This window comes from Belonocnema kinseyi, chromosome 2 (genome assembly GCF_010883055.1).
Source record: "Belonocnema kinseyi isolate 2016_QV_RU_SX_M_011 chromosome 2, B_treatae_v1, whole genome shotgun sequence".
Lineage (NCBI taxonomy): Eukaryota > Metazoa > Arthropoda > Insecta > Hymenoptera > Cynipidae > Belonocnema > Belonocnema kinseyi.
In genome coordinates, this window is record NC_046658.1 from 98,286,916 (window position 1) to 98,314,347 (window position 27,432).

At 29.5% G+C, this 27,432-nt stretch overlaps 1 protein-coding gene across 17 annotated transcripts in view; it reads left to right on the plus strand.

Annotated features, from left to right (window-relative positions):
• Positions 1-27,432, plus strand: part of LOC117166868 (tropomyosin Per a 7.0102) — a 78,613-nt gene that overhangs the window by 27,954 nt on the left and 23,227 nt on the right. For 10 of the 17 annotated variants that reach the window (XM_033351262.1, XM_033351259.1, XM_033351255.1 and 7 more), the window contains 2 exons: positions 13,149-13,282; positions 23,819-23,936. In XM_033351262.1, coding sequence (XP_033207153.1) covers positions 13,149-13,282; positions 23,819-23,936 — 252 coding nt within the window. Of the gene's footprint in view, positions 1-901; positions 1,184-13,148; positions 13,283-21,526; positions 21,645-23,818; positions 23,937-27,432 lie in introns of those variants that run through there. The other 7 variants (XM_033351261.1, XM_033351260.1, XM_033351256.1 and 4 more) reach the window with 3 other exon arrangements.

Below are 27,432 nucleotides of genomic sequence, written 5' to 3' on the forward strand. Positions count from 1 at the left end.
AGAAAAAAATTCATGAATGTCTTCGCAAAAATGTTGTGATTAATGAGCCATTTTGAACACACTAACATAAAAAATTGATCTTGGAACCATGTATTCTGAAAGTTTAGACATTTATTCCACCGGTTATTGCATGAGTTTTAATTGCAGAAAGTGTGGTGTACCCAAAGGGGCATTCTCGGCGTTAACGGGTTAATAAATCAAGTTTTTTTTCTAAAAATGCCCGCTTTTTTGTGGTAGAAATTTCATATTTTTATATAAAAACTGAGAACTCAACTATTTGGTTAAAAATTCAATGGTTTCTTTAAGAATTAGTCTCGTTTACTCTAAAATTGGAATTATTTGGATGTAAATGGAAGTGTTTTGTTAAAATGTTTTTTTTTTTATTCATGTGGTTCACTTGAGAAGGAAAGTCTGGGAATTTTTAAAATGAAGCTTTTGGCCACCCCGATAGAGGGCCGAAACTTGACCAACTTGACCGGAAGCTTAATTATTTTTCGCATAAACACACCAAAAATAATTTAAATGAAAAGGGCCCTGGGATTTGTTCTCATCGCGATTCAAATGATTCAAACAGTTGGGCGCGACAAGAACAGGCGCGGTATTTCCGGGGCTTTGAAAAAGCAACCTGTCGATTGGTTGAGTACCTCATACCCGACGATCTTGTCTTTACCGACAAGTGCCTCTTTGGAATCTTGCTCAATTTAAAATCGCCTCTCACATTTAGAGGGAATTCACCTGATTGTCCTTTCGATCGCGTCATTCGCGTCCTCGGCAAGCCAGAAAAAGTCGTGAATTCGAGGGACTGATTTTTCGCTCGTGGTTGGTTGAGGAAGGGCGAGGGACTACTTTTATGCGCATGCGCAGTTCTGTCAAAGTCAGCCATTTTCTTCTCGACAGCAGCCAGTGGTCGCTCGTGTTCGACAGTTCGAACGACGTTTCTAAGCTCGATACGGCAACCACCTAGCGTTCGTTCGATTTTCGCGTGTCGGCGGAATTTTTTTCACGATCTGTCGACGAAGTTGGCGATTCTTGACCGGGCAAAATGTCGACACAAGTTCAGGGAACCCTTCTTGACGTGCTAAAGAAGAAAATGCGTCAGACGAAGGAAGAAATGGAGAAATATAAGGACGAGTGCGACGAATACCATAAGCGGCTGCAGGTGGAAGTTCTCCGTCGCGAGGAAGTGAGTGCGCCCCTTTTTTTGTTTTTTTTTGCAACCCCCCCTGTGTCCTTGGGATTCAATCGTGTCTCCATCCTTGTCAGGATTTCTCTCCCTTCCTGTATCCTCTCGCTTACTCTACCCACAAGCACGCGCGTCCGGAGCAATTCCAGCATGACGAACCAGGAGTTTAATGAATGAATTAGTCATTGCATGTCTTAATTTCGGGCTAAATGGGAAACCTCGTTGCCGGCGTCTCCAGGTCGGAATCGATTCTTTGGTGCGTGTCAGCCCTGCAGTCGTCAAGCCGAATCCTACCTCCAACCGGGGAGGGGCACTTCGCATTCCTCTCGCATGTTTGCTGGACAAGTTTATAACTTATGTCTTGCGTACTTTAACTTACAAACACCGTATCAACCTTCCCACTTAGAATATTTACCGGTTACCAAATTTCTGAGAAAATCACGAATTTGCCAGTCCGGTCGGTTTTTAGCGGGGTCATTCGACCCAGAAAATCTTTCCTTGGCTGATGTCAGGGAGCGAAAACAGGCCTTTGTGGCATTCTGAAGTTTTTTCCGGTAAATCATTAAGTCTAGAAGTATGGCTGTCGTTGGAAATCTTGACAGTTCGGATTTTGGAGAAGAGTTGTTATGAGTAATAGCTCTGCTGTAATAGTTGCTTGTTAGGAGTGTTGAATATGATGACTCAGGAATTCAAGGTCTCTATTTTAGAAGATGTAGAATGTTGAATCTACCTACATTGTAGAATGTAGATGATAAAATTTTAAATGGAGGGATAAGATCTTGTTATTAATAGTCGATAATTGATAATAAGTTTTAATTGCCACTTGAAATTAGGACATTTTTATGTTTAATTATAGTGTAACGTACCTGACGTTTTTTTAAAATTTTGGAGCAATTGAAAGTAATGTTTCTGAAGGTTCAATGATTTTAAATTTAGATGTTTACAGTCTGTAAGGTTTCAGGATTATGCTTTTGAAAATATTATGTTTTAAATCGAGTTTTGAATTCTAAATCACGGATTTGAAACTGGAATGGCTTTCGAATCGAAAAACTTTTAAATTTGAACACTGATAAGATCAAGGCTTTAACTCTGACACTTTAAAATCAGAAAGCTTTTCGTTTTAAAATTAAAAAATCGGGTCACCGGAAAGAAGTTTTCTACTATTTTAAGAATTTGCTATGACGGAAAAAAGATAATTTTTTATTAAAAGCGATTAAAGTGTACGAGAAGATATTAGTTTAACCAAAGTCTTTGCAATTATATTTCTTTAATCCCGCTTCTTACCAATTTTTTAAAAAATAGTTGAATTTTAATAGATCATGGTTTGGAAATTCATGTATTTTGTTGCAATGTTTTCTTTTTGAGAATTAGCTTTTGTAGGCTAAAAACTTAAATATTTGACTAAAAATTCAACTATTTTTTTTTAATTTAATAATATTGTTGAAAATTTATATTTTGGCTTAAAAATTAAACTGTTTTACAGAAAAACAGTCTTTTGGATTGAAAATGCAACAATTTGGTTACACTTTTTTTTCTCTTTGAATTAGAAATATTTATTTGTTGAAAATTCGTAGTTTTAGTTGAAATCTCATCGCTATTTTGTGAAAGCTCGTTTTTATTTCTTCTTAAAAATTAATTTTTTCACTGAATATTTATTGTTTCCAAATTTAACTTTTGTAGTTGAAGCTCCAACAGTTTTTGGATAATGAAGTATTTTGTTAAAAGTTCATCTTTTTTTGTAGAAAATGTCATATGTTTGGGCGTTGAAATATCAACTATTACATTTTTTGTTCAGAATTCACCTTTGTCCGTTGTAAAGTTAACTATTTACTATTTTGTTGAAAATTTAATTATTTTATTGGAATATCACCTATTACATTTTTTGTTTTGAGAATTCTTTTTTTTTCAAATCTTAACTTTTCGAGTTGAGAATTCTATTGTTTTCTAAACAAAAATTCTTTTGGCTTGAAATTTTAACAATTTGGATGAAAATTTTTTTTCCTTGACTAAACAATATTTATTTGAGGAAAATTAGTCATTTTAGTTGGAAGATTTGGGTGTTTTAAAACTATAGGTTTATTTATTAGAATTTACAATCAAAAGCCTTTTAAATTTGAACCAGGATGTGAATAAAGACTTTACAATTTCGACTGATTTTAAGAGTTGAAATGATATCATGAGTAATTTCTTATGAAAGAAAAAATATAATTTCCATAACAAAAATTTAAAACCAATTTTTAAAAAATAGTTGAATTTTAGTTCATCCTAATTATTTTTACGCGCAAAACATTCCCTACAACTCTACTCTTTCCAGTTTTGAAAACAAGTAAATAATCTTCAAATATAGTTTTTTTTTTTAATGATTTAAACTATTTCAGCCATAGAAAAGTTTATGTTTAAAATTGGAAACAATACAAATGTTTTTTTTTAATTTTTATTTTTGAAGCTTTTAGTTTGAAAACTAATTTTGCAATCTTTGTAATAAAAACTAGCATGATTTAAATTTACAACGCGAAAACTTTTGAAACTGATCACTGATGAGATCAGGAAGCTTTTGATTTTCGACTATTTGCAGTTCGAATGCTTTTAAATTTACATTTCCTTTGATAGTTATTTATTTCTAAAGATTTCAATTTTTAAAGTAAAATCTTCGAAAATGAACATGGTTCAGTTTAAAAATGCTTATTTTAGTACCATAAAAGTGTTGAAATGTTATGGTTTCTAAATAAAGATTGTGAAACTTCCGTGGCTTTCCATTTTGAAACTGTAAATTATAAATGCATCCCACGTGGAGAATGTCTATTTTTGAAGGCTACTGCTTTGAAATTGTAAAATGTGCACTGTCTCAATGTGCAATTCAATTTTCAAGGCTTGAATTTGAAATTATTTGATAAAGTGAAATTACAGCGAAGTAAAAATTTAATTTAAAAGTTAAGCAAATTTTATCGAATCAATATTTAAAATAACAAAGTATTGACAAGTTAATGGCAAATGAAATTTAACACACAAATAGGCAAAAGTTTTGTGTATGTTGCAAGAAGGGGACGAACTGGTTGTCTGCTTCGATTTAACGGATCACGTGACATCTTGTCCTTTTCTAAGTGGTGAGTTGCAACAAGTCATAACACAAATTGATACCCGGTTTACAAGTACACTTCAAAACTAATAGAAGATTACCAAGATTATATCGCGTTCAAAACAGGATTTTTGATTCCTTGAAGTTTTCCGAAACTTCAGCTTCCTTGACAAAAGTATTACCATGTCAAATTACATAATATAAAATAATAAACATTAGATTATAGAAAGCAAGTGCTTTCGGTTTGGATAGTGAGCGTCGCATTTTATTTAATCGTCTGAATTGCTAAACAATAAAGACGAGAAAGGGTTGATTAATGAACAATTGAATGCGAGGCCTGTGCACGAGAAGTGTCGGATGACCAAAATGATCTGTCCCGAGACGATTATGTCTGCATTTAGCTTCCATGATTATTAAGTATTTGCGTCATGCGTTTCGCTTGTCGGTATGGTGTGAATATGTTCGCATACCTACCGTAATCTCAACATACATACTGAACTTGATTCAGGTTCTTCCAGTTCTCATGATCGACGAGGTCGTTGTACATTGCACAATGTTGAGATTCACTGGATGAAACAAGTAGACTGTGCATTATTTTTGCAGTCAATTTACTACCGTACAAAGTATTACATTTGGGTGATAAGTTTTGATCTTAATTTCATAAAATTTAGGCATGGTGTAGCATTGTAGCCTGAAGAATTTTTGTCCATAGCGTAAAAGCAACGGCAGATTTGTGAAGAAAAGTTAATGCGGTTGATCACAAAAGTAAACCACAGTAAATTTCTTTAAAGGTATTTAATATTTTGAGGCTCAAGAAGAAGCTTTGTACTTTTAAACGACAGGTTGCTTCAGGTATCGATTTTTTTTCTTCCCTGGTAGGTTGAGTACTTTGGAGGGTCGGGTTTCTATTGAACCGGAATTCCGAAAAGTGCACGAACTTCTGCCTTGGGCGTAACGAAGCAGGTCTTACGGTACCTGGATAAACATCAACCTGACATTTCTCACACCGCGAACGAGTCCACGTGGAAAAAAGTGGGTTTAGTTATTGTCGCAGGAACTCTGCAATTTAGATAACGAGGACTGTCTCTCCTTTGTTCACTCGCATTTCTCTTCTATTTTCACGATTCGACGATTATGTATTTCTGTTCTTTCTTATTTTATAGATAATCTTTTCTCCCTAAATTGAAATTTTGCAATTATGTTTTGAGGTGTCAATGATTAAATTTCATGGAATATATCTTAGTACCAATTGTTTTCATTTCTGATAATGAGAGAAAAAAATTGATATCAAGATGATTAGATTATTATAATATTGCTGACCACCCATTTGGGATAGGCACTTATGGGGGCCATTGAAGCTCACGAGTCTACTGACTCACCTATTAATGAGGCAGGCAGAACAAGAGAATGGAAATGGCTTGTATGGTATTTTTTACGTCATCAATTGTAAAAAATGTGAAGCTTTTATAGGCTGTTTTTTATTTATTTTATCTATAGCAGGATATTTTGCAATGAGGTCCTGATTTTCGCTTAAATGGGAACTGAAACCAATAAGAAAGCGGAAGTATTTTTCGTTTGAAATAAGTTTTTTTTTTATATTGAAGTGTCTATGCTATTATATTTTTCCTTCAGAGCACATCTTTTTGATTACAAAATTTGATATTTGTTTGAAAATTTAATTATTCTGTTTAAAATTTAACTTTTTTTATGTTCGTCTTTTTTAGTTAGAAATTCAATGATTTGGTTGAAAATTAACCTTTTTTTTGAATTCCTATTTTCTGGTTGAAGCATCAAGTTTTTCTTAGAAAGGTCGTCTTTTTGAATGATTTGATTAACTTGATTTGATTGATGTCTTGATTTGGTGGAAACTTGACCTTTTTTTAAATTTCTATTTTCTGGTTGAAGTATTAATTTTTTTTTAGAAAGTTCGTCTTTTTCTATTGAAAATTGAACAATCTGTTTGAAATTTGGTTTTTATCAGGACTGAGAAATCTTTCTTGGTTGAAAATTTCACTTTTTTTTTTAATTCGTCTTTTTGGTGTGAAAATTTGTCTCTTGGTAGAAATTTAATCTTTTTTGGTTAAAAATGCAACTGTTTGGTTGAAAATAATTAGCTTATTTTTCAAGATTCAACTATTTCGTTACACTAATTTATTTGGTTCTTTATTTGGTTTTGTTAAAAATTAATTCTTTTTCATTGAAGTCTACTGTTATATTTTTTGTGCAGAATATCAGTTGTAAAAGTTAATTATTTTGTTTGAAAATTCATATTTTCGATTCGAAAATTTTGACGGGTTCGTAATAAATTTGCCTTTTTGTCTTGAAAAATCTTTCTTAGTTGCAAATTTGTCTTTTTGGGTAAAAAATTCCTCATTTGTTTAAAAATGTTAATTAGGAAATTAATTTTTGAACTGAAAATTGAAGTATTCCATTTTTCGTTAAAAATGTTTGTTTTTTTTTTTACTTGGAAATCGAAATATTCTGTTGAAAAATCACGTTTTGTTGAAAATTGGTCTTTTTTTTTTAGTGAAAATTGAATCTTTTTAGGTTGAAAATCCTACCACTTTCGTAAAAAATTGATCTGTTTAGCTGAATATAAAAATATTTTGTTGAATATACAACTATTTTGTTGATGATTAAAATATTTGTTGAAAAATATTTTTTTTGCAAATTCATATTTTTGCGTTTTGTAGAGAACTTGTATTTTTGGCTTGTAATTTCAATATTTTGTTAGAAATTTTTAATATTTCTTTAAAAATGCAACTGTTTACTAAACTTTCGGTAGAAACCTAATCTTTTTTTTATTGAAAATTTAAATACTTTCTCAAAAAATCCAAACATTTGGTTGCAAATTATTCTTTTCCGGTTAAGTGTACAATTACTGTTCTATTGATAATTAACACATTTTTTGACAAATAAAATTTGTTGTTAAAAGTTCATATTTTTGGATTTTTTAGAAAATTGTACGATTTCGTTGAAAGTTCAACTGTTTGGTTAAAAATTAAATTAATTTTCGATAATTCATATATTCGGATTGAAAATTAAACTGTTTGGTAGAAAAGTAGTCTTTTTGGCTTGAAAGATCAAAATTTTTGTTGAAAATGCAATATATTTCGACTTGAAGTCTTAGGAATATGGTATCTACATTAGTTTTATTAAAAAGAATTCACTCTCTTCAATTATTTCCTTATTTTTTGTTTTGAAAAATCACGTTTTATCCTATTTGGAGAGCATTTACTGATGTGAAGTTTGTTTGCGGCAATTGCTGATAGAATGAAAAATTGTGGCTAGATTCACCGAATTAGATCATCAGTTAATCCAAGATTGTTCAATGATCATCCCAGTTACCTAATACCTTGAAAGGGAAAAAAACTGAAAACTTGAAAACAGGTTTAACGTTTTATTTAGCAAAGCCTTATCCATTCGGTCACTGGTACGTTTGCTTAGTAATTACCACCTTAAGTAAAGAATTCGAGGTCAGTATCGGCACCCAATCTGAATACCGTATGTGGTACATCCATAATTACAATGTACATTGTACTCCGTCCTTGACTAGCACTTTGTTAGTTATCATCTCATCCAACGTGCGGTCAAATTAAAAAGAAAAAGTCTTATCGAGGCGAATATCCATCTACGTGACGTGAAGCAAAACTGATTGGTTCTTTACCACGTTGATGTTCTGCTTCAGAAACATATATGATACTATGATATACATACGTTTCCGTATATGCTTGCATCCAGGTTTAAATTCAACTTCTCGTATGTCTAGTGCCGCATTCTCGTAATGATAGCATCTCTTGAATTTCACGAGTTGAGCTCACGTACCTTTACGATTATTCATTGTAGGAATAATATCGCGAGAATACACGCGCAATGTAAATCTGCTATTCGTCATGTGGCTACAAAGTTATGACGTATCGTTTTCTTTAGACGGTTGAGTGTGGTACAAAAAATGAATCTCTACGTCGCCGCTCTCTCTTTTCAGAGATGGTATTGCTCTCCCGGCAGCATCTCAAAGAGAGAATCTTCTAAAATCCTTTTTCTTCATCTTCAATTCTTTATGTTCCCAATATTACTAAAGGTTCATAAATTAAATTCGGATGAGCATTTGTATTTTATTCTTGACCCTCAATTTTTGAAGCCTGAAGGCAATCCTTCTGTCATAAAAGAACAGAGATTAGATGTAGTGATTAAAGTTAAATATTCTCATGGAGAAGGAACTCTTTCTGAATCCAGAAATTCTGAGCCACTGATATTCCGGCAGTGCTGTGGCCTCAAATAATGTGACATAATCCATCAGCGTGAAAGTGTTCACGACTATTTACGTCCATCCTCCTTCAAAAACGACCGTTATGTCATTTATTCTCTTTAATCTTACTCGGAATGTCTTCAATGAATGCGATCAATATCCAGTCAATCGAAGGAAATCATTGATTGAATTTATTTTTGATTACACTATACATCCTGCATTATTTGCTTTTTTCATTAGGTGCATGACTCACATTGAATAAATGTTGATTCATGTAAATACTTTTATGATAATCTCTCAGATATTTAAAGGTCTTAAGGAACGGGAAATAAAATATTTTGCCCTGAAAGTTAAATTACACTGCTTTTATCACTGACGTCATTTAGTCTGCGGTGAACTAAGACACCAAGCAAACAGCAGTTCAGTATAAGCTATTAATGCAGCTTACCTCATTCCAGAATATTATAAGAACACAGAAGTGGAATGCATAGATTTCGGGTTTAGTAGATTTTTCTAAAATTTACTTATTTTTTTAATAGTTCCATAAGTTCAAATTACAATCGCAATTTCAAATAAAATGCATAGTAATTGTTTAAGATTGAATCATTTTCTATTTATAATAATGCCGACTTGAACAGTTTGAGATTGCCCCAGTTTCGAATGTTTTAATACCGGTTTCAGCTTTAAATATTCAATTCCTGAACTCTGTTGGAAATTGTTCAAACTGCCGAGTTTAAATTTAAAAAAAAGTAGTTCTAAAAGAATTTCAGTTTTGAAGTTACATTTTTTGACAACTAACTATGGAAAATTGTAGATCACAATTCGAAATTGATGCTAGATTAATATTCGAGTGTAGTTTAAGTATGATTATAATAGTAGCGTTTGTAAGTTTGTTGCTTCACCTGCTTTCGAGCATTGTGTTTCAACAAATTGACCCTAATCGACGTGCGTACTTTATGCATTGCATTTACGCACCGGCTGACTGAACTTTGTATGCATTGTATTCAGGAAGCAAGCGACGCACCCACTTGATTACATACACGTCCTAGAGTGTTACAACTTTAGTTTAAAAATCCAGAATCATGATCGTCCGTCCATTAAACTTTTAATTCTAGAATAAAAACATTAAAAACCTGGTACTAAATTAAATTATTTTACACTTGTGTACATAAATCAACATTTTGTCTTAGAGCTGTAATTAGATTGCCAGCCTTCTTCAAATTAAATCTAGTAAAACAATCTGATTTCGGAATAAATTAATTCTGGTAATAAATTTCATGGCGCTTGCTTTTCATTATATATGTTTTTCCATCTGAATTCCAACACAGTGTACTATTTTATGATTACGGAAATATAATTAAAATCTTTTCTATTCTAAAATTCACTAAGCAGTGCTGTATATAATTATAACTTCTTCGAAAGCATTAACATTCTATTATTTGAAAAAATTAGACTCGCCATTATTCTTTTGAAGATTCTCACGTGCGGTGGATCTATTCATCTTAATTGTTTCGATGATGCCTTGAATGAAAGGTTTTGTTCACTCAGAGCGGGAAAATTAGCAGCTTGTCTGGGAAACCGTTCAGTTCCCATTGCATAATGAAGCATTACGCACATGCACATGACGGATATCCGGACCTGACGTAAAAAGTTGGTGATGCGTAGGACGATTTGCGCGATTTAACTTACTTCCACATATTTCTATTCCGGTTGGCGATAAATTCGATCATTGCAGTACATCCACAGATGATAGAATTCAACATTTGCCATTTGAAAATTCTTTGCTTGTGGGAATTTGTAAAATATTCTGAACCTTTGCAATAGAATAATCAGGATGTCTTATTCCACCTGGAAAACCTGGAAATGCCAGGGATTTTTTTTTAAGTCTGGGAACTTTTTCGCGTGCGTCCTTATTTTTCGTTAATTACAATATAAAATTTAATAACAATGATTATTCATTCGTAAAGGTAGCATTATATTATTGTATTTAACTATTTTGTTGAAAACTCGTTTTTTTTCTGTTTGAAATTAATTTTTTTTAACTGAAAACTTAAGTTTTATTTTTGGTTTAAAATGTATCATTTTAAGTTGAAAATGCAAGTATATCATTGAAATTGTATGTATTTTGTTGGAAATTTACCTGTTTCTTGAAAATATGTTCTCTCGTATTGACAGAAAAATCTTTCATATTAGTAGATAAAAATTCAACTCAGTTTAAAAAGTCGTCTTTTTTTGGTTGAATTAAAGTGTTTTTGATTGAAAATTAAAATATTTTTGATTGAAATATCAATTACCACATTTTTTTGTTCAGAATTAATCTTTTTTGCAATGAAAATTATAATGCTTGGTTAAAAGTTAATCCCTTTTGTTAAAAACTATTTTTTTAAAGGTTCATCATTTTAATTGGAAATTCATCTATTTGGTTGAAAACTCAGTTGTTTTGTTAACATTCGTCGTTTCCTTGGATAAAAGTTACATTTTTTTTACTGAGAATTTAATTATTACAGTTAAAAACTTTTAACTACATATTTGTTTTAAAATTTCTTTTACCTTATTATTTTTTAAAACTGAAAATCACGTTAGTTCAAAGTTCATCTCTTTAGCTCAAAATTATTTTTTTACTAAAAAATTAACTATTCCATTTTTATTTGAAAAATGATTTTTTTTTGGTAGAAATTAATTTTCTTGGTGAAAAATTCATCTTTTTTCTTTAAAATTCAACTACTCCAGTTAAATATTAATCATTTTAATTTCAAATTCATCACTTCTATTTTTATTTAATTTGTAAATTTACCGTTTGGGTTGAAAATTTAACTAATCCAGTTTAAAATTCCATAATTTTAGTTGAAAATTCATCACTGTTTAAAAATATAACTATTTAAAAAAAATATAATTATTCCATTTTTGGTTGTAAATAGATATTTTTTTGTTCAAAATTCAACTATTTGGTTGAAAATTCAACTATCACAGTTAAAGATTCATAATTTTATTTGAAAATTCATCTTTTTGTTTGAAAATTCAACGATTCCAGATGAAGGAAGATTCATCATTTTAGTTAAAAATTCATCAGTTTGATTAAAAATGATATATTTTTTAAATTCAAAATGTAACTATTCCATTGTTGGCTGAGAACTAATCTCTTTTAATTCCAAATTCAAATATTTGGTTGAACATTTGTCTTTTAGTTTTGGTTAAATTCATAATATTAGTTGAAAATTCATCTTTTTGGTTTAAAATTCATCTAGTTCAAAGATTCATCATTATAGTTAAAAGTAATGAAAATTCATCACTTTTATTGAAAATTTAACTGTTTGAAAACTATTTCATTAAAAATTCGTGTATTTTGTTGAAAAATCGTCTTTTTGGTACAAAATTAATCTTCTTGTTTGAAAATTCATCTTTTTTCATTGAAAATAAAACTACTTGGGAGGAAGTTAAACTCTTTTGTTAAAATGTCATCTTTTTGGTTTAAAATGTATTTATTGCAGTTGAAGATTTATGATTATATAAATATATTATATAAATATAATTCAGCTCAAAATGTCTAAAAACTTTTTTTTTTGAAATCCAACTTATGTTCACACAAAACGCGATATTGAGTTGAAAATTCGGATAATTAAATTAGAAGCACTAAGAAACGTTTGTCTGGTCCTAAAATTTGATAATTATGAAAAAAGCACAACAAAAAAGGGCTACAACAATTTTTTTTTATCATTGTTAAAATTTGGGACCAGACAAACGTTTCTTACGGATTTTTATTTAATTTTTCAACTCGATATCGCGTTTCGTGTAAACGTGAGTTGAGTTTGAAAAAAATGTTTAAAAAAAATTTTGCGGTTACGCTCGCATGGCTTTAAGGATGTGCACAACGTACAATCAATCTCAAAAGTTGCCAACCTTTAAAATGTTTGATAAAATAGACAAAAAAGATCTATTTTTAATTTCTGTAAATCTTGATTGAAGCTTCTAAGCACACTTCAGAAAAAAAAATACAGGTTAAACTTGTTTTTTTAACAATAGTTTAAATTTCAATTAACACCACCCAAATAGAAATTTAAAGAATCTTTCGAAGAATAAAATGAGGCCTTGATCATTAGGATTAAATAAAATTGGTAACTTTTCCCTAAAGAGAAAGGAAAAACTAAACCTTTAAATAACTACTGTCAAATAAGCCTCCACCAAGATTTACAGAAATTAATGATAGATCTTTTTTTGTCGAATTTATAAATCAGTTTAAAGGTAGGCAACTTTTGAGATTGATTGTATTTAGTGTAATCCTTAATTGAAAATTTAACTATTCCATTTTTCTTTGAAAACTGATATTTTTTAAATTCAAAATTCAAGTATTTGATGGAAAATTGATTTTTTTTTTTAGTTGAAATTCAACTATTTGGTATTTCAGAGACAAATTCAAGAAACGAATTGTTGTTTTAGTATTATTTAATTATTTAATTAATTTATGGTACTTATATATTTAAGAAAACCTTTTAATAAAAGTTGTAAACGACCCCCGTTATTATAAATAAAAAACCCGGAATTATTTATCATAAACTCGTTAGGGAATTTTCTTCCAGGATTTGAGAAGACATCCTGAATAATTGATGCGGAATTGGTTTTTAATGAATTTTGCTTATTTTCAGGCTGAGTCCGAGGTCGCTGCCCTGAACCGTCGTATCCAGCTTTTGGAGGAGGACCTCGAAAGATCAGAAGAGCGCCTTGCCACCGCCACTGCCAAATTGGCGGAGGCATCTCAGGCTGCCGATGAGAGTGAACGGTAAGCTTTTTAATCTCGTCGACACATTGATTGGTTCTCGTTTAGCTGATGGGTATGCAATGCAATTGGAGAGCCGTCGAGGAAAAAAAATAATAAATAATAGCAGCCACTTTGACCGATACGATGTCGCACTCTCGCGATAATACCGTGAACGAGTCCGCAAAGGCTTTAGCGAAAAACCGATTGCATAACTGGAATGAATTAATGCCAAGTTAGGTGGGCTGTGAATCTATAATATTCTCGTAGTTCATTGAGATTCAGGAAAAGGATTGGTAGAATCAAAAGTAACAAACCGTGCCTCTATAAAACTAATCATTCGAATCTATTATCAGGGTATCTACTAGAGTGGACCGAAAAAAAAAAAAAAATTGAATTTTAACTGGATAACAAAAATCTTTTTCTACATATCAAAATGAGTCTTTAACCCCTTCGTTGGCAGAGAGAATTCGACAAAAAAGTAGTGCCCAAAATGGCAGGAAAATTTGTTATTCTGAAAATTGGTACCCTGGAGTTTTTGGGGTCGCTGAATCCGAATATTAAGTCGAAATTCAGACATCTAAAATGGCGGATCCAATATGTTTGACGAAAATACAAAAAGAAAAGGCTCGATTTGAATCAATCTCTGTAATTACGGGTTTTTGAGGTCGCTGAATTAGAATTTGAAGTCAAAATTGAAAAAAAATTAAATGGCGGACAAAAATATACGCCATTTAAAATTTTCGAATTAAGACTTCAGATTCGGATTCAGGAACCTCAAAAACCCTCCGAGTAAGATTTGAATGCAAAATCGGAGTAAGTTAAATAGGAAAACAGTAGATTGATGCATTTTGCGTCAATTTTAGATTTTTAAAGGATATCTTTAGTTAGCAGGAATTTTGAAAACAGTGATTTTTACGATATATTGCAATGTCCGGTTTACCATTTTTCTTCATCGTAGTAGAATATCCTTTTTATTTCAAAATCGAAGTTTCGAAAATAATCAAAAATGGTGCAAAATTAGAGTTTTGTATTATCATTTCCAGGGCTCTTTTAGGACATAAAAAATATAATTTTTATAAGGAAAAGTCAATGTAACTATAATTGCGATTTTTTACGTATCATTAAGTAAAATAATGTTATTCCAGCTTAGAAAAAAAAGTTCGTGTCGTGAGATATTGCTCTTTTATTTCGTATTAATTTGCAGATTATTGAAACTCCTGTAATGGATAACAAAACAAAAAATTATGATTTTTTACAATTTTTTATTATATTCGACACTTTGATTTTGAAATAAAAATTATGTTCTACGTAACTAAATTCGTCGCCTGAATTTTGTTTCCACTAAAAGTTTTTGAAAATCGTTTGTTACATAAAAATAAATGAATTCAGACAGTAAAAACTAATTCCATGAAGAAATAGTGACCGAACATTGAAATATATCGAAAAATGACTGTTTTCAGTTTTCAACTTTAAAAAGATTCTGCCAAGTTATTTTGCTATGTAGAAAAAGATGTTTGTTAGTCATAAACGAAATTCAAAAATTTTTTTTTTCGGCTCACCCTAGTGTCTCTCCTACCTGGAGAACATGGAATTGTCAGGGAATTTTTTTTAAGCTAAGGGGGTTTTTTCGATAGCGTATTTATATTTGTTTAATTGCAATATTAAATTGAATAACAGGTTCCTTTGTATGAAATCAGTTTTGTAAACTGAAAGTTCAACTATTCAGTTTTTAGTTGAAAATTCGTCGGGTTTAGTTGAAAATGCAATTAATTTTGTTAAAAATTCCTTCTTTTTGGTTGAATTTCATTGTTCTTTTAAAAAGTTGAAATCTTCTTGTGTTAAAATATCAACAAATACACTTTTTGTTCCGAATTCGTCTTTGTTGAATGAAGTTTTCATTACTTGGTTGATAGTTATTCTTTTGTTAAAAATGAATTTTTTGTTTGTTAAAGATTCATAATTTTATTTTAAAAATTAATCTCCTTGGTTGAAAAATGAGTTTGTTGAAAATTCTCCTTTTCTTTGGTTAAAAATTATTATTTTTTTTAACTGAAAATTTAACTGTCCCAGTTGCAACTTGAACTATATTGTTGAAAATTTATTATTTGTTTTTGTTGTAGAAAATTAATTTTTTACTGGAAATGTAAGTATTAAATATTTGGTTGAAAAATTATCTTTTTAGTTAAAAATGTTGACTATTTTGGTAGAAATTATTCTTCTGGGCTGAAAACTCATTTGAAGACTCATTTTTTAGTTGAAAAACCATCTTTTTGGTTAAACATTAATTTTTATCTTAAAATTTAACTATTCAATTGTCGATTGACAATTTATCTTTTCAATTTAAAATTCATCTATTTTCTATAAAATTTGTCTTCCTTGGTAAACGTTAATCTTCTTTGTTGAAAGTTCTATTTTGTTGTTTAAAATTCAACTATTTCATTTTTTATATGGTTTTGGCTAGGTAAAATGTATTAAATAATTTGATGTTAATTGTTTTTTGTCTTAATGGTTTAAATTCAATATTTTCTTAATATTAATTTCTATTTATAAGTTTGGGGTTTCAAGCATTTGATTGCTTTTATATTGAAGTATTTGATACAAAACGTATCAAATACTTTGATGTTAATTATTTATATTTTGTTCACATTTACAAATAAAAATCAATATTACAAAATATTGATTTAAGACAAGTACACAACAATATAAATATTCATCTTTTTGGTAAAAAATAAGATTACTTGGTTCAAAATCGAACGTTTTTCTAAAAAAATTCATCTTTTTGTATTTTTTAGTTGAAAAATCATTTTTTTTGCTAAAAATTCATTTTTTCGTTGTTGAAAAATCTTCTTTCTGGGTAGAAAATTAGTCTTACCGTTTAAAAATTAATCGTCTTGCCTGAAAATTCATATTTTTGCTTAAAAATGTGAGCATTGCAATTAAATATTGATCATTTTCTTTATTTATACATCTTTTCAGTTGAAAATAAAACTACTTGGTTAAAAGTTAAATAACATTTGTTTTAAAAATAAATATGTTTTTTTTTTGTTTGTGGAAAAGTAATTTTTTTAAACGGAAAATTGAAATATTTCATTTTTGGTTAAAAACTGATCTTTTTTAGTTCAAAATTCAGCTATTTATTTAAAGATAGACCTTTTTCAGCTGAAAATTTAACTGTTTGATTGTGAATTGATATATCTTTCTAGAAAATCGTCCTTTTGGTAGAAAATTAATTTTTTCGTTTGAATATGCAACTATTTTGTTAAAAATTCATCTATCTTTTTGAAAATCCAAATTTGTACTTGAAAAGTTAGGAATTGGAAACGGTTTAAATTGAATTTAATGCAGTATCCTCGTTATTTTACCTAAATATGTGCCATATTTTTCAAGTTTAAGTAGATAAAATAAAAATTCTATCGCGCTAAAATACTTTAAAATATCTTATAATATTAATCGAATTATTCGAAATTTAAAAAAAAAAATTTTTTATAATAAACTCGCTAATAATTATACCTGGAAAAAACTTCAGGTACCTGGCAAAAACCGGGAATTGTCAAGGAATTTTTTTCCAGGATTTGAGTAGACATCCTAATTATTTATAAATTTTAATGAGTTTCGTTTAGATTAATCTGCTCGTTTGAGTTTGTAGGAGATATGTAATTTGTTTTTATTGAAAACAATGCTTACGATTTTTTTTTTCAAAGGGTAGAATACTCGGATTAATTTCTACTTTTCGTCACAGTGATTTAGCTAAGTTATGGGTATGAAGGTAGGAAATTTGATTGCTGAAGAGATAATCGCCTTCTCTAGTTACTCTCTTGCAAATTGCCTTGTGTCATCCTTATACTTGGTAAGATCGGCATGACGATAATTGCAAGAAATAACTAGCGCAAGATGAAGATAATAATAGGAGCGTTGAGGAAGATTGCTGTAGACAATGAATTCTATGAGAATATCGATAGTGCCAATCACTAAACTTGGAAAGTCCTTAAACGGTTTATTGACTATTTACTGAGAAAATGAGCCTTAGTTATAGGGTTTTTTTTCGAACTTTAGGCTGATACTGAAACTTTTTCTTAAATGTCAATTGTTTCTTACATGGTTGTCAGCAATTTTGTGATATTTTTTTGTGGCCCTCTTTCTGTCCACAAAATTTCTGAAAGATTTTTCAAGGTTCTTGGACTTGAAACACGAGGTAGTTGTCATGCGTTTTTGTATTCCTCGTACGGCTCTCATCCGATAATTGCCCACCCAACGGTGTTTTTCTTTCCTAAGGTTTCTCTTAAGTTTTCACGGCGAGACATCGTCTGGTTTGAACTGCTTTCTTTTAAACTCCAAGATTGATCCACGTCCGGTATCCTTTGGTCAAGTACTAGAGTTTCGAACTACTATTTCTGCACTATCCCAGGAATAAATTTAAATTTACAACGATTAATTTTTGCTGAATTTATAAAAAAAATGATTATTTAAAGCTTTATGAAGTATGTTAAATTTGTTTGTTCCAAAAATCAAAATGATTCAGAACGTTGGCAACTAGATATGATGGGATGGTGCCAAATTAAAAAATATATAAAACTTACATTTAGCTTTCAAGTTTCAAACTTAAATCTTTCTCTTAGAGACCATACTTAAATTACGTAACATAATTCTTGGATAAAATGTACCTGTTTTGTTGAAGATTCAAATATTTCCTAGAAAATTTTTCTTTTTGTTTTAAATTCGTATTTTTGTGCTGAAAAGTCAATTGATATCTTTCTGGATGCAAATTAAACTTTTTTTGTTGTTGAAAATTTTTCTTTTTTTAATTAAAAATTTACCTGTTTTGTCGAATTTTCATTTTTCTTAGACAAAATTGCAACTTTTCGGTTAAAAATTAAAATCTTTTTTGAAACTTTGTCTTTTTGATTCTAAAATTCACCTGTTTTCGCAGAAAATACACCTTTCTTGGATAAAAATACAACTGTTCGGTGGTAGAGTAAACAATTTTGTTGAAAAGTCATAATTTCGGTTTGAAAATTCAGCTGTTTTGTTCAAAATTGAACTATTTCGTAGAAAATTTACTTTTTGTTTCAATTTAATGTTTTTGCGTTGAAAAGAGAACTTAAATCTTTTCTCGATGAAAATTCAACTCTTAAGCAAATTTTTTTTAAATTAAAAATTCATTTGTTTTAAGAGAAATTTTCTCTTTCTTTGATAAAATGGCAACTGTTTGGTAGGGAATTCAACAATCTTATTAAAAAGGCATCCTTTTTGGTTAAAAATTCGTGCTTTTGGATTGAAAATTCAATTTTTCCGAAGAAACGTATTGATTGTTAAAAATTTCATATTTTGATCGTGAAAAGTCAACTGACATCTTTGCAAACCGAAAATTAAATTATTTTTTTAACATTTATCTTTTTGATTCAAATATGAATCTGTTTTGGTAGAAATTTCTTTTTTTTTTTTTGTTTGAAAATAAAATTTGCAATTTTTTGGTTAAAAATTATTCTTCTTTGCTTGAGTATTAAATTATTTTTTTTGAAATATTTGGTTGAATCACTTCGTTAAGAAATAATTTTTTTGAGATTTATATTTTTAGTTGAAAATTATCTCTTTGGTTGAAAGTTGAACTATTTTGTTGAAAACTAATCTTTTTCCATTGAAAGTTCAGCTACTTGGCTAAAAGTTTAAAATACTTGGCTAAAATTTTTTTTAATTGATCTTTTTTTAGTTCGAAATTCTTCTTTTTTGGTAAAACAAATAATTTTGTTGGTTAACATTTTTTGGGTATAAATTTAATTTTTTTATTGCAATATAAAATATGACACTTTTTTGTTGGAAATTTATCTTTTTAGACTGAAAATAGACATGTAATTATTTTGTTGATAATTCAAGCATAAATTCAAGTAGAAGACTTTTTTTAGATAAGTAAATAAATTTGTAATTTGTATCTGAAATTATGTTTTATTCCATTCATAAAAGATTATATGTTAATAATATTACAAGATTAAAATGCTGGTATTTGAATATTAATGATGAAGGAAAATGAAAAATTAGTCAAAGAAAAATGACGTAATTTTAATCCGGTCTTTAATCCGTTATGTAATTTAGCTAGTGCCTCTTATTTTCTAGATTATTTATATTTCGCAGTTTCCGAATCAGATTGAACACTCTGACCAAAGGTTTCCTTATTCCAAAAGATGACTCTTATTTGAGTAACAACAATCATGAATGAACTGAATAACTATATTACAAAATTTCTATATTCAAAATATGAAATTAAATTAAGAAAAGTGGTTATTCTCTCTTTCATGAATGTTGTAAACAAATTCCATAAAAGGAGGCAATGTTTCCATATCTATGAAAACTCGAGTATAAATTCTTAAATTTTGTATTCTCATAGGTGTAGATTGTTTGAAAAAATACAATTCAGAATTTTAAATATCTAGTATTGCTTCCTTTTTATTTCAGTTAGTGAACTCATGTGCTCTTTCAATGTCTTCAGTATAGATGGAAAAAGTTCTCTTGACACAATCTTATCACTTGTGTTTTTCATTGTGATAACATTGGATCGATTTCAAAATTCATTGAAAGAGTACTTTGTTTTTGCTTTGAAAATCACTTTAATGTTTCTTTATGTTATAATTTGTTGATTGGTTGGTTGTAATAATATTGAAAATTTCCTTTTTGCGATTCACGGAAAAAATTTGATTCGTGATTCTCAGAGACGTTGTACTGGCCTACAATCACATTTATTATCACTTATTCTGCTTGAACTTACAAAATTTTTATTACATTATTGTATGTCTGCATTCTCGTATCCCGAGATTAAAAAAAATTAAATATTTGCTGACTGGATTTAAAAATATGTTCTTCCCTGTTTCGCACTCAGAACAATGGCTCGACGCAATGTGTAAATTTATAATTATTTAGTTAAAATACCGGTATAATGCACTTTCTAAAAATGTGTGTCGTCAATCATAGAACATGATTAGTCTCTCCGTATCTTCGGATTAAACTGCATATTTATATTTTAAAATTCAAGTCAATTTAGTGAAAGAAAAGTATTGGATCTCTCAATAAAGAAGTTGAGGATTACGGAATCAAAATTGGTTAATGCATGTAACCGCAGTATATGTGAATATATTATGAAAGAAGTTTCAGCTTGAAAACGGAATTCAATTTCTAATACCGTGGCATCAGTGTGATCAGGTTTTTTATGCACCTCTCCACTGGAATGCAGTATTTCAGCATACCCGTGTATTCTCTCTTGTGTTTAATCAACTATTGAATACGATAACATACGAGCAACAAATTGTATTCATAGACGTTAAATAATTTTTTTCGTTTTTGAGGAAGTCTATTATGATTTATGAGTTCTTAGTTTCGTCCATTTAAAAAAAAAAAGATTATTTTCTTTGTTTCGTTATTCAGTATTGAATAATGCTCGTTAAATATCATGAATATTTCCCTATTAATTCTTGAACAATTATTTGAAATCTGCCAGTATTTTAAAAACATTTTTTCTCCCTAATGTTTTTGAAAGATATTAAAAGAAAAAAGATGATTAAGTTTATTATTAGATAGACACATTGCGCCGAGGTTCACTGAATATTGTTATATTTTTATGTAGATATTTTTACTTCCTGCCATCATGTGATAAGACCATAAAGGCCACTGCACACACATTATCATAATACTTGCAGTAGGAGGCCGTAAATAATTGATTAACTGAGTTTATGATCTTAGAAAATAACTTCGGGAGTTAGTTTCTCCAACTGTATTATTTAATAATGTGTGCAATGGTCATAACTGTTTTCAACGTTGAAAGTGAAAGTTTGGGTCTTTAGTAGAGAGTAAAAAATATGACGGTTCATTACCTCATTGTGTCTAGGCAGAAGGTCGAGAGAAATAGATAATAAAATTTAAGAGTGGGTTATTATGTCGAAAGTTATGTTCTTGAAATATTATTTTCGTTGTTCATTAATTTTAAAGTCTAATTTGAATATTGATAAAGATAATAAGTTTAGTTGTATATGCAAAGAAATAATTAAATGAAAATTGATTCTATTTGAAGGTAAATTAAATATTTTGAATAAGGACGTTTTAACGAATTTAAAAAACTATTTAAAAATTGTAATGATGTGAGAAAAGCTAATGAAGATGAATATTAGATTTAATCTGTTTCTCTCACAGGGAAATAAATTATTGCAATCTGATAGGAAATTTTTACCTGGTTACAAAAACTTTCAACGTTCGATCTGTAATCTAAGTTGAAAAAATTAATAGGATACGCAAGGCACTCGAAAACCGAACCAATATGGAAGATGACCGGGTCTCCCTTTTGGAACAGCAGCTCGCACAAGCTAAACTCATCGCCGAGGAGGCGGATAAGAAGTACGAGGAGGTGGGTTAAATCGAAAACGGACTTTTTCTCCATAAATTGACCACTATCCATCCCACTCGTCGACTCAGGATATCCATTTTTAACCTAGGTTTCCGAAGTCATAAATTACTTGCAAGGAATTATTGATTAAAGATTTTATTTTGAAGAAAAATTAAATTAGACATTTCTAGGTTTCCATTCAGTCGAGGAGCAATTTAATTGTTCCAAAGCTATAATTTTGCATCAGCATTAATAAATAAATGATTAATTAAATAAATGGTTTATTTTGAAATTTTTGAAAGTTGAAATTTACCCAATCACTTGAAATATCAGAAATTTCATATCAAATGATATAATACATTTTAAAATAGGTTCGCTTTCTACTTTTTGCGAATTTAAAGTTGAATAGTTAACCTTCCCAATTATGAAAAATGTGCAATTCTAAAATATTTGACATTAAACGTGTTCCATTTTAGAACTTCATTTTTATGCGTACATTTTCCATTTAAAGAATTGAAAGAAATTAAAAATTTGGTATAAAAAGTGTTTTAAGTTGATCCACTGTTAATATAAATTATTTAATAATTTTTTAAATTATAATGTTGATCGATTATTACAGATTGAACAATAATTTTTGTAGAAAATGATTATGAAATTTTTCAATTTGGAAGCCTTTCGAATGAAAGTTTATAAAATAGCTTTAAATTATTAATAATTTCAAATTAATATTCAGAATTAAATGTTTTTATTCCATTTACAATCACATTCAAATATTATTTCAGCCTTAAATATTCCATTTTTCCTATTTAATTTGAAATTTTTAAATATTTCGCAATATTTGACTCTGTATTAAAAATAATGATTGTAAATCCAATATTGAGAACTGAACAATTTGAAACTTAATTGTTGGAAATAGAAAGCTTTGAATTGTTAAAAATTTAAAGTGCTAAATTTATATTTTAAACGGTACAATTTGAAGAGTTTGATTATGAAAAATTGAATTTGCGAAATTGCTTTAAAAAACTTAATTTGTGCAATTTTTAATGTTTTTAACTTAAATTTCTTAAAATGATATAAGTTTGTAAATTTACAAATTTATTGATTTATTCTTTAATTTAGAACCTTGAAAACTATAGCGTGAATTTGTATATTTTACCGAAAATAAAAAAAATAAATAAAAAAATCTATTTTGCAGTTTAACGGCGTTTAATTACAAAAATTTGGTTTGCAAAGTATTGAAAGTTCCCGTATCTGAATTAAAATTTTCTTAAGCTTGAATTTTAAAAGTTTAACATCTGAAAAGTTCCAGTTTGAGTGTTTTAATTTGCAGTTCAGATTTCATTACTTCAAATGAAAAAATGTCCAGCTTCAAGAGTTCGAATTTTTTAATTTTAATGACTGTGAAAAACTTTGTCGAATCAGGAAATTATCGGGAATTTTTGTTCTCGAATGAAATGGCTATCTCGGGGCTGTGAAATAAATATTTTTCTATTTTTCTAATGGAAAACCATATTCAATCAGTTTAAATGTTACTTGATATAAAATAAAGTTATGTATTTTTCTAATGAGTTCGATCTGGAATTTAAAAAAAGTCTAAACTTATTAATAAATCATTTAATATTACTCAAAATCAAATGCTTCTTATTATATACTGTACAATTAAAAATAGTATTCATTTTTTACGCTTCACGTTTATGTAATTAACAAACCTGAGAATTTTCAAATTTTGATTGATTAGTGTTGTCATTACTGAAGCTAAGTTAGCTTTGAAGAATGTAGCAATGGAAATGGTTGAATTTTAATGGAACATTGACTCGTTTATAAACAATTTTAATTTTACATAAACAATATGTCTTACGCTTTTATATGATTATACATAAAAGCTGAAATACAAATTTAAATTTGATGCAATCCTTTCTGAAGAATAAGAAATTTGTGAATTCTAGAATTTCTGAATTTATTTTAATACAATTTTTTCTTCATGCCAAGACTGTTTAAAAAAAAAATATATCTCGAGTCGACGAGGTTGTGGTGTTGTCAAGTAAGGTCCAATATTGATATTTAGGTACAGGCGAGTTCCAGAGACAACGAAGGTGGAGAGCAGATAAATTTATTATTTTCTTTAAATTTGGTTTTTTTTTCCTAATCATGATTTCCATTATATTAATTTTGATTTCCATTGAATATGTATAAAGCGCCCGCAAGATCCTTGAGAACCGCAGCTTGGCAGACGAAGAGCGTATGGACGCCTTGGAAAATCAACTGAAAGAGGCCAGGTTCCTCGCCGAGGAAGCCGACAAGAAATACGATGAGGTTCGCGATCCCGCATCAGTCAAACGTGCTGACTGCAGTGTTGATAATGATGGTTCCTAGTCGATAGTCAAAGTGCCTAACCCTAACTCGCTGTGTGCTCCTTGTGCTGCTCGATACGTGGGCAATTGTCGTCTCTCGACGTTGCTAAGATTGCCGGTAATTGAAAAATTAAGCGAAAAGATCAAATTTTGGGGAACAGAATCAAAAGCACCGCTAATAGTTTCGTGTTTCTTTTTTGTTTTTGCCTAAAAATCCATCGGACGAGGAGAATTTTCTGCCTTTTGGAAAAGTGTCGGTGCTTTTTGGTGCATTAAAGGCAGATGAGTACGCAGAGAAAATTAAATAGATACAAAAAAAAAGAAGTAAATCGCGAGTGTCGCTAGCTCAAGTGTGGTGCTCAAAAATCTTCCAAAAGGAAGGTGCTATGTAAATATGTCGTAAAGTGGTGCTAACACAGTGCTCTCACGTTGACGAGCAACGACGCTGCCTTAAAATCAAGGCCGAGTTAATAATTTCTTTTCTTTTTTTATAACGTTTGACCAATATTCCATTTATTTCGCGCTGTTTATTTTATAACTCTTTTCGATTAGATGATAAATAACTCTCGGGGATAAGGTTTTAGTGTATTAAAGAATTATCGGGATTTATTTTTAAAAAGCGGCTGTGTTGTGATACGTAAAATTTCGTGGGGCTATGTCGCTTAAACCATGTGCTTATATTTCTCTACCTGCACACGAGAGATATTAACAATAGTTATGATTAATAAACAAAAATAATAGTTTAGCAGAAAGAAGATTTAGCGATCGCACCAAAGTTATAGTGACAATAGTTTTCGGTTTTGTGTACTGCCATTGTTCTTATCTTGAGCTCCAAATCGAAACTTTGGGTCTTCGGGCAGTTAAACAAAGGCAAGTTCTTCCTTATCCTGCTTTGGAATTCGGGAAAGGGGAGACGCAGATTGAAAGGAAAGATCCGACCTGGATACTTGATATGTTTTAGAATAGAACGGGTTGTTGTGTTGAAGCTAAAATGGAGGATGAAAGTTACTTTGTTTTAAAAGTTAAACAAAAATATTGCAAATTATCAGATGGTTTAAATTTTGAAATTGTGGCATCAGTATTTTTTAGTCTTAAGACTTATTGAACTTTCAGAATTTAGTTAGAAAGAAAATGGGAAACGTGGCAATTACATTTCTAGATTTTCTATTCTGTAGGTAATGCTATAGAAAATATTACCAATGTTTTATAAATTTTCCTTTTTAGAAATCCAATACTGGTGTGAAATTATCTGCACACATATTTTTTCAGTCGTTACTAAACTCCTTTAATTTCTTATAAAATTATTATTAACAAAATTTATCTCGTAATATCGCGAAATTTAATAAAATTCTGAGCCTAAAAAGTCGAAGTTGAAGGAAAAATGTCAATTTTATAAAAAGATATTGCAAAAAAATGTAAGATTTCGATCTTTTCGAAAATTTGGAATAATTATGGAAATAATCAACATTTTTTAAACTTCTTGGGTTTATTTTTAAGGTGATTCTATAGTGTTTTGCTAAATTACACATGATTTAAGAAAAAATCAAAACAATATTTTTATAAATATCACAGGGATCACAATATTTCTCCTTTTTGGCATTTCTCTTAAAATATATATCTGAAAATATTAAATTCATCCACTTGAATTTTAAATCTTACCAATAAAAACTTACAAACGTTTATTTGAACGATTTCAAAGAAAAATATTTAAGATTTAAATCAAACTTTAAAGCTAAAATATTATTTGACCGAGTCAATATAAATTAAATAATTTGGAAATCTTAAATTTTTCAGGAATTGAGATTTTATTGTTAATGATGGTGTTTTCTAAAAGAGAAAATATTCTTAATTATGAGAACCATTATAACCATTTTTTAGAAATAAATTCTTTAATGGCCAGAAATCTTTAAAAAATTATTGAAAATTATTAAAAAAATGTAAATTTGTATAAAAAGATTGTCTTTTCTACATGTAAATATTAATGCTTAATCTTTCGACCTTTTTGTCGATTGAATTGTGGTTTTTCATCTATTTGTCTAAACTGAAATGGAAAAAGTCTTTAGCTGTGAAAAAATCTTCTAACTGCTGAGATTCGAACCCAGATCTATAGGTTCGAATCCGAGCGGAGCTAGAGAGGAATTTTTTTCACAGTTTAAGACTACAACCATTTCTTTTAGAGCAGTAGATAAAAAATCGTCTTTCCACTGACAAAAAACCCATTTCACTACGCTATTCGACATTATAAGATCAAATCTGAACTAAAAATGCTAATTGTTTTCGCAGTTATTCCAATTTTTCGAAAACATCGGAATTTGAGGTTTTTTGCAACATGTTTTAATTGAATTGATGTTTTGCCTTCAACTTGGACTTATTGGAAGCATTTAAAGAAATTTAGGATGTTAGAATTGTTATATTTTATTGCAATATTTTGTGGTTTCCTTATAAGTCACTATATGTATGATCGAATTCAAGAATTTGTCAATGTTAATACTTTTTTTTAACTGGATTCACAAATCGTCTTTAAAAATTGAAGCAGAAAAACGCTACAGAACATTCACGAAATATTGTAAAAAATATTTAAGATTTAATTTTTACGTTACATGTGCATAAAGAAAGCACCATAGGGATTCCAAAATTGGAAAAAATTTGTAGGTAACGATTTTCAGGTGGGTTTTGATCGATGATGGAAAAGCATATCTGCCAAATATAACTCAGCCCCAGGATATGCGCATTGTTTTTAACCTTTTTAACAGATTATTCAAGGACTAACGCATGTGTGCGTTTTTTTGCAGTTTGATTTGAATTGGTTTTTGTACTAATTATACTGCTCGTCTCATTATTTTAATAACTTTATAAATAACTTTTTAATACAGTAACAGCTTAATGACCAGAACGTGAATGTGTTTTCTTAACACATGGATTGTGAATTGTTTTGTTTAAACTTACGATATGTTTATAAAATTGTCACGAGCGTCGTGCAAAAAACGCAAGGTGACGAATAGTATTTGAATATAAAGAGGAAAGAATTGACTTTATTGGTACAAAAGAGGCAATTGTAAGATGTTTATGATAACTTTTTTTGGAAACAAAAAATTTAACTTATTAGTTTTGTGCTTTCTTTGCCGTACGTTTATTGTGAAACGCTTGCGACAGAGTGACCAAAGACTGTCTCCGACAAATGTGCATACGTAAGATATGACGCATAAGCACAATCGCTTACGGAGGCGTGCACAATTCCTCGAGTGTCGTCCCAGCAATTTTAATTGTTATGTCACAAGCTGTAAAAAATCCGTATCAAATTTTACGTTCACATTCGTCGCAAGTCTTAATTGTTTTGATACAAATTTCCTGATGATTTAATTTTTATATGTTCCTTTCACACAGCTGTTTATCCATCACAGGCTTCCACTGGAAGAAAATGGATTCACAGAGTAGGAAATTGAATATCATGATTTAAA